At 41.4% G+C, this 19378-nt stretch overlaps 1 protein-coding gene across 1 annotated transcript; it reads left to right on the forward strand.

The window, feature by feature from the left end:
* The first annotated feature begins 1149 nt into the window (after positions 1-1149).
* UBE2QL1 (ubiquitin conjugating enzyme E2 QL1) lies at positions 1150-19114 on the forward strand. The gene is made up of 2 exons (XM_088131487.1): positions 1150-2985; positions 17785-19114. Exons 1-2 carry the CDS (start codon positions 2164-2166, stop codon positions 17914-17916), a joined length of 954 nt encoding a protein of 317 aa, XP_087987613.1. The 5' UTR covers positions 1150-2163; the 3' UTR covers positions 17917-19114.
* The last annotated feature ends 264 nt before the right edge of the window (positions 19115-19378 follow it).

A 19378-nucleotide genomic window follows, 5' to 3' on the forward strand; every position in this document is an offset into this window, starting at 1 on the left:
AGCAATTGTCTTGTGGCTGAGTTGACCTCAAGAAATACATGTTCTGACCATGAGGATTAAATTGTGATGAGTAATTCAGAGGCACTCACTACAGCAGTGTTTCTCAACCTTGGCAACTTTAAGATGCGTGGACTTCAACGCCCAGAATTCCCCAGCCAGCCATGTTGGCTGGGGAATTCTGGGTGTTGAAGTCCACGCATCTTAGAGTTGCTAAGGTTGAGAAACTGAGCACTACAGCCTATGAATAGGTACACTATCACAAATGAACTGATTCTGAAATACACGGAGGATCACCTGACATCTTGTGGCTTAAGATGTATTTCCCAAGAGACACTTTCCACAAGTCTCGAGTTCAATTCAGTGTAGTGCTGCAAAGTTTAAAGATCTCCCGTACTGTGTAAAATTGTGTTTAGCTAGGTGACTCTGCAAAATAAGCTGTAAATTGATAACGCCATGTAAATAAATGAGCAGTGCTGCTGCTTCAGAATATATTGTAGAGAAATGAACATTAAGTCTTTAAGTTGTTATGGGACCCAGGGGGCTATTATTCAAATATATAACCCTACAGACTAAATATAAGACAACATGGTTTTGTATTTTTATTTTCTGTTTGTTGGGGATTCGGTCAAGTGTTAAGAAAAGGCAGCCTGCCAAAAATACAGGTACCAGGTCTTTTCCCCATCCAGGACCACCGGCAGCTCTGCAGCTCACACATGGATCTTCTATGGGAAAGGAAGAAAATCGTTGTGAATTCCGATTACCTCTGCGGGCCAGACGTGCTGTATTTTGTCCCCTTTCACGCTTAACAATAGATGCAATCAACTTTGGTTTCAAAGCATCCCTAGTAAAGTTAGTGTAATTTTTATAAGCCCACCAATTCCACCCACCCACCCGAAGGCAGATGGCTTGCTGCTTGCACGGCACCTGTGACTGCGGAAGGGGCGGGGGGATCATCGCTGTGAGGCTAGGAGAAAAGAATCACGCATCGCCCCCGCATCCCTTGCTCACCACATCATTCCTACTCACTCCCCTCCACTCCAGCTAGGGAGAGCCCGGCCTGCCACCACGTGAGCTTTTGCCTAGGACCTCCTCTTCGTGAGCATACAGAGTAGCGGGGCGGAGTTTAGCCCGGTTTTTCTCCTCCCCGACCTCAGTAATGTCAGATCCGCTGCAGAAGCGCGGCAGACCCTGCAAGGGGGGAGGAGAAGGAGGAGGAGGACACGCCGCGCGGCTGGCTCGGGTTCCCCCCGCTTCTGTTGTCGAAGAGGTGAACCACAGGGCAGGACGGCAGGCTTGTTAAAGAAGATCGCCCTCTTTTGCGCAGGGACGGAGACGACTCCCCAGCCCTCCCCACAGCGATTTTTCTTTTTACTCCCGAGCGTCAACGCCTTCAGTCCAAAACGGTGCCGGCTGCCGGCTTCCAAGCGGGAGAAGCCCGAGGCGGAACAAAGGAGAGAAAGGCCACCCGTGCCGCTTGCCACCAGCCAGGGGCAGCGCGGTTGGGCGAGAAGAAGCTTGCGAGCGAGGACATTTTCCCGAGGAGACCGACATTGCCAGCCAGCGGTGCGGGAGGGAGCCTGACTTGGGATCCCTCCTCTCCCCTCGCCGTGCCGTGCGCCGGGGGTGATTTTTGATTCGCGCAAACAGGAAGGGGGGTGGATCGTTCTCGGATAGGATCCCGTTTTTATTTTCGGTCAATAAGACCTGAAGGTTATTGTGAAAGCGAGGGGCCTCCTGCGGCACCAGCAGCGTGCCTGCGCGAGTGGGCGGAGGTAAAGGGGGTGCTGGGGGTGCTTCCCCCTCCTTGTCAACGTGGGATTCAATGGCCACGGTCGCGGAGCTTTGATGATTCCGGGAGAGGCGGTTCGAATGCTGCAATGCTGCCGACGGCGCTGGTGAGAGGAGGGATCTGAGCGGCGGGGAAGGAGGCAGGGGGAGCAGCCCGGCCAGAAGTAGCATCCAGACCGCATCCCCCCCCCCCCCGCCTTTCTCCGTCCTTCCGCCCCCTCTGCTTCGATCGGCTTTGGAGCTCCGCGGGATTCGGGGCTGCTGGTTTAATTAGCTGGGACAGGTGGCCGCTCTGAGGTCCGTCTTCCCTTCCCGCTGTTTGCCCAGACGCGCTTAGCCCCTGCCGCTCCGGCGACCAGCCGAGGCCGTTGGAGCATGGCCACTCTACTCCGGAAAATCGGGCTGATTCGTCTGCACAACAGGGACACGGAGGACCCCAAGCACCACCACCACCACCACCACCACCGGCGCGGCAGCCTCCAGCAGGGCTCCTCGTTGCGCGGCAAAAGCAACCATAAGAACAAGCCGCAGCTGCAAGGCACGCCGGCCAGCGGCTGCGGCAGCCCCAGCCGAGAGAGCTGCAGCAGCCGAGGCAGCAGCCCGGCTCGCAACAAGCCGAAGAAGGTCCTGGAGCTGGCGAAGCAGCAGCAGCAGCCGGCGGGCCACGACGGCGGGAAGGAAAAAGCGCAGCAGCACGGAGGCGGCAAGGAGGCGGGCTCCGGGAAGGAGCAGCCTTCGGGAGGGGGCAGCGGCGGTAGCCGCTCCGGCTCGGCCTTGGTCTCCACGTCTTTGGTGCCGGCCAGCCGGCAGGCGCACTGCACACAAGTGCGCACCCGACGGCTGATGAAGGAGCTGCAGGACATCGCCCGCCTGAGCGACCGCTTCATCTCGGTGGAGCTCGTGGACGAGAGCCTCTTCGACTGGAACGTCAAGCTGCACCAGGTGGACAAGGACTCGGTGCTGTGGCAGGACATGAAGGAGACCAACACCGAATACATCCTTCTCAACCTCACCTTCCCAGACAACTTCCCCTTCGCACCGCCCTTCATGCGGGTGCTCAGCCCACGCTTGGAGAACGGCTATGTTCTCGACGGCGGAGCCATCTGCATGGAGCTGCTCACTCCCCGAGGGTGGTCCAGCGCCTACACCGTTGAGGCTGTCATGCGCCAGTTTGCTGCCAGCCTTGTGAAAGGCCAGGTAAGGAAGTGTCTCCTCGCTGTTGAGGAATGTTGTGGGTGCTTGGGGGTCTCCTAGCAAGGAGAGAGGAGAGATGGCCTCGGTGGAACAAGAGTCTGGTTGGATGAAACACGGGGCCTTTCTCAGCTGGCCCCTGACAGTGGTGTAAATACATCCCAGCAACATTTTCTGTCACATTTTCTGCCCCAGACGGCCTGTATTGTGGATGGCTTGGTCTTGATGTGTCTTAGCCAAGTGCCTGAGTTGGATTATCTAAGATGCTGCAGCGTATCTCTTGTACTATTTCCAGGTGTGGCTTAGCTTGCTTCACTGCAGTATTGTAAAGGACTCTCATCACCTCATTAGTAGATATATCAATATTGCTAGACCACAGAGAAGTCTGCCTGAGATCATATATAAGAGATTTAATTGGGGCTGAGTTCATATAAAGCACTAAGACATCATATAATTGGTTTGGGTTTGGCTTAGCGTTTTGTGTACCCAACCCGTCACTTTTTATACCAGAATTTATGAAGTAGTATGTAGCATATACCCAACAAGTGTGATTTAGTCCATAAACTATGCTTGAGGTAGGCCAGGTCAGGAAACAGACTCCATGAGGAAGACAGAAATGCTACTTTATTGTTGTAGGGTATCATAACAGATTCTTGAAAGCCTGCTGAAGTTTTTGCCTCCTCTTATACTAAACAGAATCAAGGTGGGGTTGTTTGAGTTTCTTTCTCATGCTGTCCCCTTCCCCAGGGCTAAATTGTCATTTAGCTTCCCTTAATGGCTCCTATATATCTTCATCAAGGTTATCTTCAGACACCTCTCCTGTTCTAGCTTACATCATAGTGGCTGGCCTTTGGGATTCTGGAAGTGGAAGAGGTGTCTGTTGTGGTCCACAACTCTTTCTGAAAGGGAAGGTAGATGTCTGCTTTAGTGAATTTCTTTTATACAGTGCTCCAAGCATTTTTCTTCTGGTTTAATGAAAGGCAATTCTATACAAAAAGAACAAAAATTATTGCAATTATAATTAATCTGACATGAGTGAATAGAGAGTAGTTATACACTCACCTCCTTTTACTTTCACTCACTGTCTCTCAAAGCACAAGAATTTATCCAATAAAGTCTTGATTGACAGAATATAGACTGTAGAAAAATAACTTACACAATTCTTTGCCACAAAGTAATATTATGACAACTACCTGTGATGGCTAAAAAAAAGGGAGAGGGGAACCATTATTGATTTGTACAGATGTGGGCATAAGAGCAGGTTCTTCAAATGAGGTGAACTAATAAGGTGATTAGCTTCATGATATATGCATTTAACTGGCTCCTTTTGGAAGCACAGAGCCAGACTAGGTAGAGCTTTGGTCTAAATCAGGAGCCAGCAAACTTCTTCTCTTCGGCCCCTCTTCCTCCTCTGTGGGCATGGCTGGCAGGCCTGCAGGCCAAGGGGCACAGCGGCCATTGGACAGTGCTGGCCTACTTAGCAAGGAAGCCACTGGTAGCCACTGCTCAGGATGCCCAGCCCTCACCTGTTACCCTGGGATCTTGGTTGAGGCTCAGACCTGGAGAACTCAAGGACTATATAAAAACAGACACTACTTAACTGTAACCTGTCAAGTCCTATCCGGAGAATAGCATCAAGATCTTAATGTGTTTTATGTCCGTTACTCTCTAGAAATGTATCTGTGATTACAGAGCAAAGCAAATTTCTGCTACTTTAAATTCAGTTTGGCACTTCCTTTAATACTAACTGTTGCAGCCCCTATTTTCAAGGGATTGTTTTAAATGTTGGTATATACACTTCTGCAGCTTGAAGATTTTTCCTAGCATTTCTCTGCTTTTCAAATGGCAGTCTGAAGGATTGGACAGTAATTAATAGAACACAGATAAGTTTTTCAGCCTAAATCCCATTGAAATGGGGGAAATGTTAATGCCCTGGTTCACTGTTTTGAATTTTTTTCTGTTAGGTTGTGCCCTTTGTTTTTTAGACGTTTATTTATTAGATTGATATCCCTTCTTCCATTCAGGAGCTCAAAGTGTTTGAGTCAGTAGCACTTCTTCCTATTTCCCTCAGAACAACCATCCTGTAGGGTGGGCTGAGAGTGACTGACCCAGGCTCCCCCAGTGAGTTCCTGTGGCTGAGGGTGGATTACAACTCAACTCTCCCCTGTGCCAGTCCACTATCTCAAGCATTTAGCAGAAGGCTTGGAAATATTACTGCTTAGTTTCAACCTCTAAAAACTTTCATCTGTTTACAAAATGGATAGAAACAGATGACTAATTAAAAGATTCTAATATTTTAAATTAGCTGTTTGTATTTTATTATATCTACTGTAAACTGACCAGAGTCTGAGAGGATTGAGGCAGTGTATAAATTTCATAAATAAAAAAATTAAATCTTTATATATGAGCAATTTTCTTGTTAAAAAATTAAAGCTGCATTAATGCACATTAAGCCTATTAATGTCTTAAGACTAAATCAGTAACCCTTTATTAACCTATTAAATGAAAGGACAGAATCTTAAAATTGCATTGGAATGCAACTCTGGCTGCTGTGGGTTCAGTCCTGTATTATATACTATAACACCATGCAAGGGGCATTCATCCTCTTTGCCTTCACTCAAGTACCCCGCTACACAGATTATCTGGAAAGTCCCCAGACTCTCTGAAACATCGTTGGAGGCTTCAGTGAGAAGGCTGATTTAATTGGTCAGCAATGTCTGTTCTGATGGCAGACAGACACCATAGGAATCATTGCTAATACTAGTGGCCCCATATATAATATAAACATTTTATCTATTTAACTCATGAGTACCTGCAGACTCGTAGCAAAGTTGGCCTACTGCCAGTGCTACCCTTACTACTGCACTGGAATGAAGGTTTGGGTGTTAACTGGTAAGACCAGGCTACCCAAGCAGATATTTTCTCCCATTTAGCTGCTGCTGGTCACTCTTTTCCTCATTTACAGATATTCATTAGCATCAATCAGGTAAGCAGTTTTTTCTGTCATGGTGCCTATTCTCCAAATACTTTTCCCACTTACCCCTCACCTCTCTGCACAAAAAAATGAAGCATGCTGTGATTTGCTGAAAACATTGGACATCTCAAGATAATACTAATGTATTGTTCATGGGCATTGCTTATATTTAATATTTTATATTATATTTGTTGCATGTTCATATTGTACGCTGCATCAGGCTGTTTTACATGACAAGTAGTAGATAAATACTTGGATAAAAAATGATAGGTTGCCTGAAACCCTCTCTATAGGATCCAGAGTGGTTATCTGAATTAGGATGCATAGTAATTTTTTTTTCCTTTTTAACTACCTTGAATGACCTTTTCATTTTGGTTAGTTTCCAAATTATTTTATTTTATTTTATTTATTTTTCAAATTTGTCACCACCCATCTCGTTGGAAGGACTCTGGCAGTTTACAGCAAAAATAAAATTCATTCAAATACAATATAAAACAGACCTAATAATAAATAGCTTCCAAGCAAGATGGAAAGTTGGGGAATAATTCAAGGGAGTGTCGTCAGGGTGCTAACCACCCCCAAGGACGGTTAGAGTCCATATTGCCCCGTGCACACAGGCAGAGCCAGGTCTTTATAAATATTTACTCTTGTTTAACCTCATGGAGAATTCAGATGGTTGTTTTAAATCTTCATAGTATTTAATATTTTAAGCATAAGTTCTGTGTTCCTGTGGTCTCTAACCAGTTGGCTAGGAACACTACAACTGGTGAATTGGGAGTACTGTAGATCTCTGGCACTGATTCCAAAATATATATAGACAAAAATCTTACCAGATCACTGAGCTCATACAATAGCTCTCAAAGCCTTTGTAATAGTGTTGTAGTGGTCCACATGAAGGAAGATGTTGGGAATCACCAATATGGAATAATTATATCCCGCTGTATCCTATTACAGGGAATCCTCAGATTATAATAGCAACTGGGACTGGAATTTCCATCACTAAGCAATTTAGCCGTAAAGGATGACATCACATGATCACATCACTTAGCAATAGCAATTCTAGCAGACCTGGTTGCCGTTGTTAGTGAGAACTGTACAGGTCATTAAGTGATGACCTCATGCGATCACGACTTCCACCTTCCTGCCAGCTTCCCCACTGACTTTGCTTGTGGGAAGCTGGCAGGCAACATTGGAAATAGTGATTACGTGACTGTGGGGATGCTGCGACAGCTAGAACTCTGAGCACTGGTCATAAGTACCATTCTTTCAGTCCCATTGTAACTTTGAATGGTCGCTGAATGAATGGTTGTAACCCAAGGACTACCTGTATATCTCCAAGCTGACCTACAATCAAGTTGGCCTGCATTACAAACAAATTCAGGCTTGCTCATGCCAGTTCCTTTTGTGGCAAAGAGGAAGGCAGCAAATTCCCTGTGGTTGCTGAGAAATATAAGGACCAGGTCAGTCTCCCACTTGCAGTAATGTTCCTCCATAGAGGGGCAATGTCCAGCAGTCATTGGTTGCCTTCAGCTCTCTAATAGGCAGGTAATATTAAGTAGGATAGTTATTTATAATTAAATCCACCTGGAATTATTCTGTTAAGGTCAAATATTTTATAAAATAACCTAAAATGTTAAAATAATTACCCTAACAGGGGAGTATACTGCATGATAAACTACTAGTTAACATCCTGAATACATTATTAATACACCAATAAAGAACATTCCATTAAATATGCACCATTTTCTAAAACAAGTAAAAGTATCATTTAAATCACCAAGAGACTGATCTGTTTGTTGGTTTAAATCAAGTTTCTATTATAACTTGTCCTAAACAATTATCTACATTGCATAAATTTAAATTATCCACCTTCCTTACTTAAAGTATCAATACATTTATCTAGTTATTGTCTGCCAAAACACAATCCAATTATTTTATTCCATTAGTCAGAAAATACATTTTTTGCCTGGTGAGCAATATACAATATGGGTTTCTCGGATTTCAGAGTGTTTGATGCTTCTTTTTATTAAGGACAAAAAACGAAGCCGTGTGTCTTTTTTTTTTCTTTTTTTTTTTTGCCTCCCTTTATGAGAAAAACCTTAGGGAAACAGATTTTCGAGTATTAGACAATATTGCATTATTTGTCATAAAATGCCATTCCAGCAATCCATAGTCTTCATCCAAGATTATGATCCACTAAATAGGAGTTTCCCTGCTGCAAGCAATCCATTTCCATCCCATTGGCAGAATGCTTCCGTGAGCAGTATGACATCATTGAGTACAACCCTGTTCCTCCCTTTCCAAAATTCTTCAGTAAAGAATGGTGATTTTGTTTCCTTGAAATAAGTATTTAAATACTTATTTATAAATATTTATAAATATTTATATTCTGTAAATATTTGTCCATTTGGGGAAAAAGTGTTTGTACATTTAATTAAACAAATGTATTGTGTCATATTTCATTACTTACATGACTAAATTCATATCCCTTTACACCTAATGTAATCAGTTGTGCTTGAGTTTTTTATAGCCTGGCAAATAGAAAATAGGCTTCTACTTAATTGCTTTCTGTGACTCAACCATTACTCTTCCAAAAACAGATAATGACTCTTGTGATATCTTAAAGATAAATTAACTTTATCTCCTTAATCTTAGCTTCACTTCATGGCTTTCACCTCATGGTTCTTATTTTAATGAGATTATCCTTTGCTCTGTATTGCCCAAAGAGATCAGATTCCATTGACTCCCAGCGATCAAACAACTCACTGTCATTGAAAAAGAGACTGAACAAATTCACAGTGCCTTAAAAATGTAGTGGCTTATTCCTTTATTCCAGCTTTGCTCCACCCCTTAATGGAAGGTTATCTTTCACAAATACATAAATAAGGAATGAACATTTTAAAATTAAAAATTTAACTGGATGATTTAAATATGCATTTTAACACATGATAAGCTTTCAGTAATTCCCTCTTCAATTATAGCAGGGAAGAGAATCAGAAATGCAATTTTTATGATATAACTGAAAAATGCTTCCTTTAGGTTAAAAAATATTACAAGATAAAAACTCCTTCAAGTTGATCTCAACTGCTGTTTTCATGGCAACAGCAGAGAATTGGCTGGCCACTGCCTTTTGGAATATTTTTTTCAACATTCCTGTATAGACCACGGCTCTGGGCTTTTTTATGGTCTCCTAAATACCACAGACTGCTTAGATTCTCAGGATCAGCCAAAGTCTAATAAGGCTTTTGAAGTTTAAATCCTAAAGGCGTGTACTAAGGAGAAAGTCTGCTTAAATAAAGTGGCTCTTCTTTCTGAGCAGATAAGAACAGGACACTCTGTATCTGCTAGTAATTCACACTGCAATGTTTTTATTTCCTATATTTTTAGTAGAAAACAGGAGACCTATCTTGATATTATTAAACAGCCAAGGGAAACAAATGAAATAAATTATTGTAAACAGGTATATAACCTTTGAGCACAATAATATAGGACCACTGGTGAGGCTACCCAGTTGGGTAATGAAATGTCTGCAAGCAAACAACCAAGCTCAGACAGCACCAAGAACTCCACGTAAAGTTTTATTCTTATTAAAAATGGCACCAGAAAAAAGGAGTTAGTATTAATAGTACAGCGTGGTCAATGACTTCATGATAATCTGAGTAACTGCTGTCAAGCATTTAGAGCCACTCTGCATTATGTAACCTTGATCATTCTGTTGCATAAGAGCTCTGATCAGTGCGAGAAACACTGATTCCATTCGAATTAGCTTTTCTCATCTGCCAGGAGAGATGTTGGAATGTACAGTGGTCATTTTTGTGTTATCTTTATAAATTGACAACATGTAGCATTTTATAAGATCTCCAGTGTTCTTTAGAATCATTTCTATCATTTTAATTAGGCAGTGGTGATAGTTTTTTGTTTTGTTTTTTAATACATAAGACATTAGGATCATCTATCCCAGGTTTTGCCAACTAGATGGCTTCCTGAGTTTTGGATTTCCACTGTTAAGACTACCTAGCCAGCACTCATCATATTGGCTGAGAATTCTGGGAGGTGAAGTCCAGGACATCTAGAAAGCATTAGGCTGGGGAGCTCAGCATCCCCATCCAAAATTGGCCAGCTGAAACTTGGGGAAGCTTATAACCAGGGCTCAAAAGAACCTAGTGACCTCCAGAAGTTCCCATCAATTCTAGTCACCATGTCCAATGAAAAGGGATTATAGGGGTTGTAATCCAGAATTTTTGGAGGATACTGAATAATATCCCTGCCTCTTCCATGGTGTGTTCTCTTTGTTTAACACTCGGTGCTATACTGTCTTGGAATGTGAAGCTTCATTTAGTTATCATGATTAACATTGGCCTGCCTCCCATGGAATTATCTTGACAGCAGGAGGCTTGCAATGCGTGCCTATTCAGAATTTCCATTGAAGTCAATGGGACTTATTTCTAAATAAGTGTGCGTAAAAAAAGAGTACAATCTGGCAGTAAGTCCTCTGGTGCAAGCACCACTGAAATGAATAGAAATTACATAAAGTTTGGTCTCCAGCGTAATACCCCCAGAGACCTCCCATAATATTTGCCAGGCTTCAGAGTCCATCAGGTTTTGTTTTAGATTCTTTTAAATAAAAATGTAATTGGATGTATAATAAAACATACAGCGAGGCAAAGTGCCAACTTTAAGAATGATCTTTATTTCCAGAATGCTTTTGGGTCCCACAAATACCCTGATGGTTTTCTTTAAAAATAAAACTCATACAAGCCTGCAGCCCATTCTTTCACTTAGAAGACTGTGTTTAAAAACTCGCTTTCTCAGAAAAAGGGAGTACATCGAGGTGATGAACAAGTCTTGAAAGAATCAAACGGAGAGGGGTAGGGACAATCACCAGTTTGCCTTCAGGTAAATTAAGTGCTTCGTAACTGGCCCCAGGCATCAGTTTTGTGAGAATGCACATAAGGTGACCATTCCAAATCTAACTTTAGGATCAAGTCACGATTTGGTCGAATCGCTTGTGAAACCAAATGAGATGTGGTTTCATGTAATGTCCCAAGGACCTTTCATGTAATGTCCCAAAGACCTTCAGAAGTTTATGATGCTGCTTACTGCCTAAAAAGACTGCATCATAATTATTTTACAAAGCAGAATTACAGAGAAGAGGGGAGGAGAATCACTCCTCCGTTACAGAACAAGACAGAATGCAGATAATGGTATGAAAAGTTCATCTTTCAAGAAACAGCTTTGTGGCTCAAGGGAGGAAGGTTTTTTTGTTGTTGTTTTTCCAGATAAAGCTCTAAAAAGGAGTAAAACCTCTACAGTAAGAAGGGTTACAATGAACCTAGAAAGCTCATAAATTCAGGAAAACGCAGACATGGAAAACTATCATCACTGTGCTTGGCTAAGTCCTGCTGACAGTAGCAGGATTTGTACACAACTGATTGTAGACAGGATTTATTGGAGTGATATGTACTTGAGCTCCTGAAGGAACTTCAATATACAAAACTAATAAAGACATTCTTCCTACTTTCCTCATTTTTAAAGCCATAAAATTCTACAACACAGTTTTCTAATGAATAATGAGTATAAACATTCTTATTTTAATAACTCACATTTTAGTATTCTCATCTTTCATTATTTAGCCATGATGTAAAATAAATTTCAGAATAATATAGCTAAATTGAAGAAAGCTACTTGCAGAATCAGTAAACCAAACCAGCCAATAGTTTTCAGGCAAAATTGTTGAAATTTCATTGGATGTGTGTATTGTTGAATCTAGCAAGGTTTCAGCAGTTTAAAAAGTGTCTTTTAAAAAAAGTTTTGGGGTTCTGCAGATGCCATCTCCAAGTAGAATTGTGGGTGATGTGCCTACAGGTGCTGCTTTAGCAACCCCTGGATTATGAATCGGCAGATCCAATCCTATTTCTGAGTAACATGATAATGAGTGATCAAGAGTCTTTCCTGCATAGGGGGTAAGTTGCTGGGCAGGGGAATGTCACCTTTCCTGTTGTGCTATAGGTTGTCTCTTTACCCTTTGCTTTTCAGGTTTTTGTTAGAGATCCATGTTCTTGAATTTGCATTCTGAATGGGTAGCTCAAAGAGTAGCAGTGATGGTTTCAATCCCATGTTTAGTCTGTTGCCATTTATTTCAAAAAGTGTAATAATCAGTGTGTCTGCCACTGTTTCATATATGCCTTTCCCTATTTTGAACAGGTTCTGGTAATGGAAAAAATCAAATTCATGCTAAAATCAAATCAGAAATCAGCATAGAAAATAGGTAATAGAATAGGTAAGCAATTTGTGGTTTTATAGAATTCTCCTTTTCAGATGACTTTTAAATAGTTAATATATTTACTCACAGGATAAGTTATCGTGTTTACTTCTTAATTCAACTGTGCATTCAACACTGCTTAAATTTGAGTTTCCTATTCAACTGTTGTCAGCTATCCTAGAAAATTGCAGATGGCCTGCTTAGTGCCATCAGAAGAGGACCTTTGTGCAACCCTGGGAGTTACTACCTTTTAGAGCAGTATAGCTCACAACTTCCTATGAGTATCTGCTGAGGAAAGGGAAGGGAAAGAGAGAGAGCAAACAGACAAGAACACTCCCAGCTTGTTATTGAAAATTGGATGCAACAGGACCATTCCTGTAGGAATTGCCTTGCCATGTGAGTTCTGGGAACAGAGACTTAAAGGGGAGGCAGTGAGAGTGAACCAGTACATATAAGAGAAATTGCTCCTAGTGAATATTAGAAGGTATTGTATGGACTGGGATTTGAGTTCATGAGCAGAACTGTCAAGAGGATTTGATATTGAAACTAATGAGATTATGGAAAATAAAAACTAATACAGTAAATCAAAGAGAGGGGCTTTGTGTTTCCAATATATATCTACATATGTATGTGTGAAGTACTTAAGATGAGTAAAGGATGGACTTTTTCTATGCAATATAGTCCTCTATTTTCAAGAATTGCTTAAATGCTGAAGTCCAGGTCTTTTCTTATTCAACATAGTATTTTATTATCAAAATCTTACTATTTCATAATCCCTTTGTCCACACATCTTAAAGTTGCCAAGGTTGAAAAGCACTGGCCTAGACAGAAATCTAAACAAAAAGCTTTGGAAATTCATTTCTTCGGCAGAGGGCAGGGGATTTATGAAGCCATATAGAAAAGGAAACATATATGCTTTTTGTGAAACAAGTACTTTTCCCATAAAGAACTTCGTGATAGAAGGGACATGTAAGTATTGGTGAGCAGAGGCCAAAATTAGAAAGTCAGTAAATTTAAAATCCTCCTGAGCACTGATGAGTTCTTCCTCCAGTCCATGTACCCCAAAGTCAGAGCAATTGTTGTAGGGTTTTTTCCAGGGTTTTCACAGCAGATTATTTTGCAATTTGCTGGAAATGATACTTTCAGTAAATTGCTCCCAGTACACCAGGAGGCAGAATGTTTCCAGTCAATGAAATAACTCATAAGAAACGCAAACACAGGTCAGTTACTCTAGCCACTACTTTGAAAAAGAAAGCCGACTGTAGATGCCATGAACGAGCAGTTATTATAAACTGATTATTATTTTTTTCCCACCAAGTACAAATGGCAGTTCTAAGAAGGATAACGAGTCCTTGACAGCATTTGTCACTTTTGATGAGGTTTGTTTGATTTTGGCCTAGTATGAAGTTGGAATCTGGTCATTAAAGTATTGTTGGTAAAACACAATGTTTTTAGCCTAGGATTATGTATTGTATGAACCCAGCATGGTTAAAAGAAGTGTTTGCTGAGTGGTAAACTTCTTCAGGAAGTTCATAGCATTTGTTAACAGGGCAGCAGACTTCCCTGTGCAGGTCCCCAAAGATAGGGAGCTGCAAAGCTGCCTTCCATTCTACCATTCCTTTTCTCTCAGTTTCCTTCTGTATCTAACCAATGTTTGCTTCTTTATTAGTCTCTCTCCTTTCAGCTGGGGGTGGGAAAGATGTTAACATATAAACACAAGTACTAATTCATTTCACTACATATTCTGAGTCACTCATGGGCTGTGTCCCCACTTCCATCTACCCACGACACACTTGCTCCTTGACAACAGGAGTTTTCTCCCACATTTCCATGACATTCCCTTTATCTCATCTCCAGCCCTTAGGGAAACAGCCTTAAGTCATTATAAGCTGTACTGTTATTAAAGTAGTATTTCCCCCCTTATTCCAACCCCTTAAGCACAACCTCAAGGGGTATAAATCTATTAGGCTTTTTTGCTTATTATCTGGTGGTGGTGGTGGTGCTGGGGGAGTGAGGTGACTCTTCCCAGGCAATAGATCCGCAATGAGGATAGCAATTTCATGCTAGTATTGCTTTCTGCCAATTCAAGGATGTGTGGACAATAATTTAATTCAGTAGTTAGGAAAGACCCATAGAGATCCTGAGATATCAAGAAGCAAGCAGAGACAAAGTGGTTTTATAAGTCCAGAGTTTCACACAGGCTTCTGTTAAACTAAAGCTTCTCATAAGACCAATGCCAGGAGAAGAAGGACCACAGTCCTGTAATCCAGGAATGGGCAGGAAGAAGATTGTAGTAGAATGCTAGAAATGTCTGACTCACAATTATCTAACTTGGTGAAAAATTAGGAATGCATTTTTGTGTGAAATAACTTCTGTTGTGGATTCAGTCTGAAGAAGGAGCACAACACTGAGGAGAAGAACCATGTTGATCGTTGGGTGCTTACTTTCCAAACAATGGAAAAGCAAAGATTTTTATAGAAGTTGAGGGCTACAAGGTGGGAAATCCTGGGGACCTGTTGGCTGGTCAGTTTGGGGAAGCTAGGCAGGTCCTTGTCAGTGTGCCTGGGCAGGGGGTGTTCTACTGTTAGGCGAAGTGAGCCTTTCCGGCGGGCAGCAGATCTGAGGAAGTCCATTGTGAAGGAGATGGAATGTTGAGGTCATCGGCTGATGGAGGATGGAAGGTTGGGGGTTCTCCAGGTTGCAGTTCCTTTGTTAGTGCTGCCCTTGGGCTGGGCTGTGAGCTGGCGAGGAGGCTTCTGTTCTTTGGTTTAGATGGGATTGCGGGGGGGGCTTTCTCTGGGGCAGGGAGGGTCAATTTGGGTCTGATAGGATTAGGGAGAGATGAACTGGGTTTGACCCTGGTCATATCCAAAAGTCTGGGGTGGGAGGGGTAGTCTCCATTTTGATTGTTAGATTTATTTTCTCCACTAGACTTCATGTAGGATATTGCCTCATGCAGGTGGTAGTTTTGTGTGCATGTGTGTATGACATTTCCAATTTGCTAGATGAATAAACTGGCTTTTAACTTTATCTTAAACTCTTTAGTTCCTTGCTTGCTTACTTTGTCTCTTCTCTTTGCCTCCTACCTCTGTCTTTCCTTTCGGAAATTCGTGTCCCTGGACATCTTTCCTCTGTACAGATATACTAAGCATGACTGAACCTTAGACCTAAACTGGATTCTCTTACCTCAGGGAATTCTGGTTAATGTAGCCCTCTGATGCCAGGGATCATTACAAAATTCTTGCATTCTAGCAAACAGCAGTTTGAAGTTTCTTTGAAGGAGACATGACAATTAAGTGGTACAAAAATAAAATAGTGTACATGTATCAAATAAAGTGTCCTTCAAGTAAAGCTTGACTCCTGGTGACTTCATGGGCATATCCATGTAGTATTCTTGGCAGCAATAAGAAGTGGTTTGCCTTTGCCTTTGCCTTTGTCCAGAATGATTTTTTTTTGTTTTGGATTTCCCAGTCTAGCCTACACCTCTGGTATTCTCTGGAGACCTCCCACCCAAGTATTAAACAGGCCCAGCCCTGCTTAGTTTCAGAACTCAAACAAGGTTGTCCAAGTGCTGCCTCCTGCTAAGACTTAGTTTGTATAGAAAAACAATAGGACTTTAGGATACTCTAATCTAGAGTTGGGATTTGCTGAGTTCAGTCTAGTGTTTTTAAGATGTCCCTCTCTACAGAAAAATGCATGTGTATTCTACATCTCATATTTGGGGTGCTCTAAATCTTTATATTCAAGTGTCTTAATGTTTTAGCTGCTGTACCAAATGGCAGCATCTGTCTGATGCTAGCTGATCAAGAATGATAAGCAGGGTTGGCCCTAGTTAGTAAGGGAATAAACACCAAAGGCTGCAGGCTTGATTTAAGATTTTTTAAAAAATCATGAATAAAGGCAATGGCAAGCCATTGCCATATCATGCCAAGAAAACTTCCAAGAATGTGCCCGTGTAAGTCACCTGGAATTAAACTCAGCTTCAAGGTAAGTTTACTTTTTAACATTTAAGGCATAACTAAACTGTTTTAAATGATCCTGAGTATGCACACTTGCTTAGGAATGTAATATATACTTACAGATTGAGACTAAGGTTCACCTAAACCAGTACTCTTTAATAAGAAGTCCAGCAATCATCGAGAGCTAAGTGGTTCTTTAACAAAGTAGACCACTCTGCCCATCTTTGTTCTGGAACAAAACTTGGTGATTCATATTGATCATGTATGTGATTTGAACAAATAAAAGTTATAAAAAGCAAAAATTAGAAAATGAATACAGAATTAGCTGTCTGGGCCCAGTAAATAATCAAAACAGGGGAATGGGTGTATCTTTTGGAAAGTGGCAACATTTTAGTAAAATAGACCTCTTCCCCCCTCCCCCCCACAGCTCAACTATAGGCTTTAGGGTACACCCCAAGGAATTATTCTTTGCTCTGCACATTTTGTTTATTTAAAGGGAGAACATTCCAAGTTCACAGAAGGTGCTCCCCGAATCTCTGCTTCTATTTCCTAACTTACTTTTTTTCAAAGTCATGTAACCTAGCTTAGAACTTTAGCTATGGCTTACAAAGCTGTCAAGGGATGAAGAAAATGCAAAGAATAAAGATGGTTTTTGTTGTTATCTTTCCAACTGTGGGTCTTTTGCATAGTCTCCCATTCTACGAATAAAACTGCCTTACCCTGCCCTCTAGGAGTGGCCAAAGATTTAAGAAGCCAACATCTCCCCTCCCTAGCATTTGCACACAGAATTGTGGGGTTCCTGAGTGTAAAGGAGAATAGTATATTTTAAAGACTTTTACCTTCCCCCAGTACAATTTTGGAGGAGCAAGAAGGGGATAATGCTTTTATTACCACTCTTCCTACATTCCATGGGAGAAATAATGATGTTGAGTGAGTCACTAGCAGATGTAACATGGGTGTTAGGTGAGTGGATATCGTGACATCGAAGCAGAGACATGGAGGCCTGGAGAAGACTGTTGGGGGTGTGACGTCTTCTTTTCTCTAAGGAAGACTTTCAAGACAGGTGGTAGAGCTATGAATTAATGCCTTTTTAGAAAGATGGGTAAAATGCTTTTTAAAGTTCTAAATTACTGTGTTGTTTCCACCTGATTCTCTCCTTATAGTCTCTGACAATTGTGCAATAACAACACAAGGCAGTCTATAAAAGAGGTAGGCAACAGGGTGTATTTCCACCTGATTTCATGTATTTGGATTTCAAAATATGCAAATAGGAGACCGGCATAGTACAAAGTAAAATAACAGCCTCTAGCATTCTATTTATAATAATAGCTCTGTGGAATGCTTAGAAAGTAAATGTGGTGGATAATTGTTCTCCCATGCATTTCCTAAGGCAGAAGTGAGCAAAAATCACAGATGGTAACAGGTGAGAGGACTAAAGAATTTTGTGGTAAAAACAAAACTCTCAGAAATTTGGCTTAAACAGAAGTTTTGTAGATGGGCGAGCCCCAGTAACTAATGAACTGTGGTACTATTGTCAGTATCTGTGGAATGGCACATGTATATCTACCAGATTCCTGATTTTCTTCTCTTGGTTACTTTCTTTCATTCAGGGCCGCATCTGCAGAAAAGCTGGAAAATCAAAAAAGTCCTTTAGCCGTAAGGAAGCCGAAGCAACTTTTAAGAGCTTGGTGAAGACCCATGAAAAATATGGGTGGGTCACTCCTCCCGTGTCCGACGGCTGATACTACTTGCAACCCACTCATCAGACACTAAACAACACAACCACAAAAATGAAGTACTTTTTGACATTTTCTCGATGCTGTATACCACATCCATCCTTTTCTACTTCAGCTTCTGTTAAGTATCATGAATGTCATGGAGACATCCAAATTATTTATGAGCAGATCTGTTTACAAAGGGAAGGAAAGGAAATGCTGTAGAAGATTATATTTTGAAACTGGTGAATGATCAGTTGATCATCTTACGTCACTTTAGTGCAGATGCTGAGATTGTATCACTGGCCCCTGTCGACCTTGTCGCCCTCTTCCATCTGAGCCACATTGTCACCTGCTTTTTCCCATGGCACAGCAACAACAACTGGTGATAGTGGAAATTCCATCCATTGTTGCTTAGTTCATTTAAATGTGAAATGAAGCCGTTCATATTTAATTAGGGAAGCATTGCATTGAAGATCCATATTTGCTGTGCTGTTTTTAATCTCTTTTTTCAAGCAGGTCAACCTACCTTGAAGATGTGTTTTCTGTGGAGCTGTGGTCTGCTGTGGCTGAATTTTAGACCTCATTTGTGCTCTGTAACATGACCTTTTGTTCATAAAAAAAAGTCAGAATTCTAGCAAAGACACAAAGTCTAGTATTTAAAACAAAAAGCACTCCGTTGGTCAAAATGTGCTAGCTGTGGTGATATGTGGAGTGCAGTTGTTCACCAGTAAAACCAGTCTGATCCCATGAAGGTCAGGTAGAAGTGGAATGAGCCCATGAGCAAGAGGTTGCAAGGAAATTGGTGGCCAAATAATTCTCATCTTCCCAGTAGGATGAGCATATTTTTCTGTTTACTTCTGCAGTGGCCAAAAGTAGATTGCAGAAGACTTAACCTTAAATGCATGGTACTCAGTTTGAAATGATAGACCTGTTACAAAAGCTAAGTCAGATTTTTTTTTAAAAAAATGAGGCATCTTTAGGATTATTTGCATGCCTGGATTTCCTTTCCCAACATAAAAAAACAAGTACATTTGAGTCCCGTGTCAGAATCATATGTAAATGTCCAGCAGGTACTAAGGATTCACATTCCTTCTTATATTAAACAGGTTTTTAAGACTTAATATAATGTTCTGAGGAATACAAAGGGTGAATCTGAAATGTGGAACTCAAATGGAAAATTGCATTGGACCCATTCTAAATAAAATCAGTTGAACCATTTGATTGCCTTGATATTTAAATCATTCTACTTTAAATCATTACACTGCTGTGTAACATTAGAAATTTTGCAGCTATAATACTCTCTACTGAATAAACTTCAGGTTGAGGCTTCAGTCTGCCAAAAAAAACTTTTCATGTTAATTAAAACAACAAACCAGACTTTTAGAAATGTGGATGTAAAAGAGAAACCTTATTACTTAATAGCATTGCTGCTGTTGATAATATTAACGCTGAATATTATTTCTTCCTGCTTGAAACCTGAGGGGTT

The sequence above is a fragment of the Python bivittatus genome, unplaced genomic scaffold, assembly GCF_059951505.1.
Source record: "Python bivittatus isolate LINGU-HERP-01145 unplaced genomic scaffold, Pbiv_v1 ctg000960_np1212, whole genome shotgun sequence".
In the NCBI taxonomy this organism is placed as follows: domain Eukaryota; kingdom Metazoa; phylum Chordata; class Lepidosauria; order Squamata; family Pythonidae; genus Python; species Python bivittatus.

Excerpts from the sequence above, each read along its gene's own strand:
- UBE2QL1 (XM_088131487.1), top strand. The coding sequence starts at position 2,164 with ATGGCCACTCTACTCCGGAAAATCGGGCTGATTCGTCTGCACAACAGG. Across the intron at positions 2,986-17,784 it reads CCAGCCTTGTGAAAGGCCAG|GGCCGCATCTGCAGAAAAGC; the intron begins GTAAGGAAGTGT and ends TCTTTCATTCAG.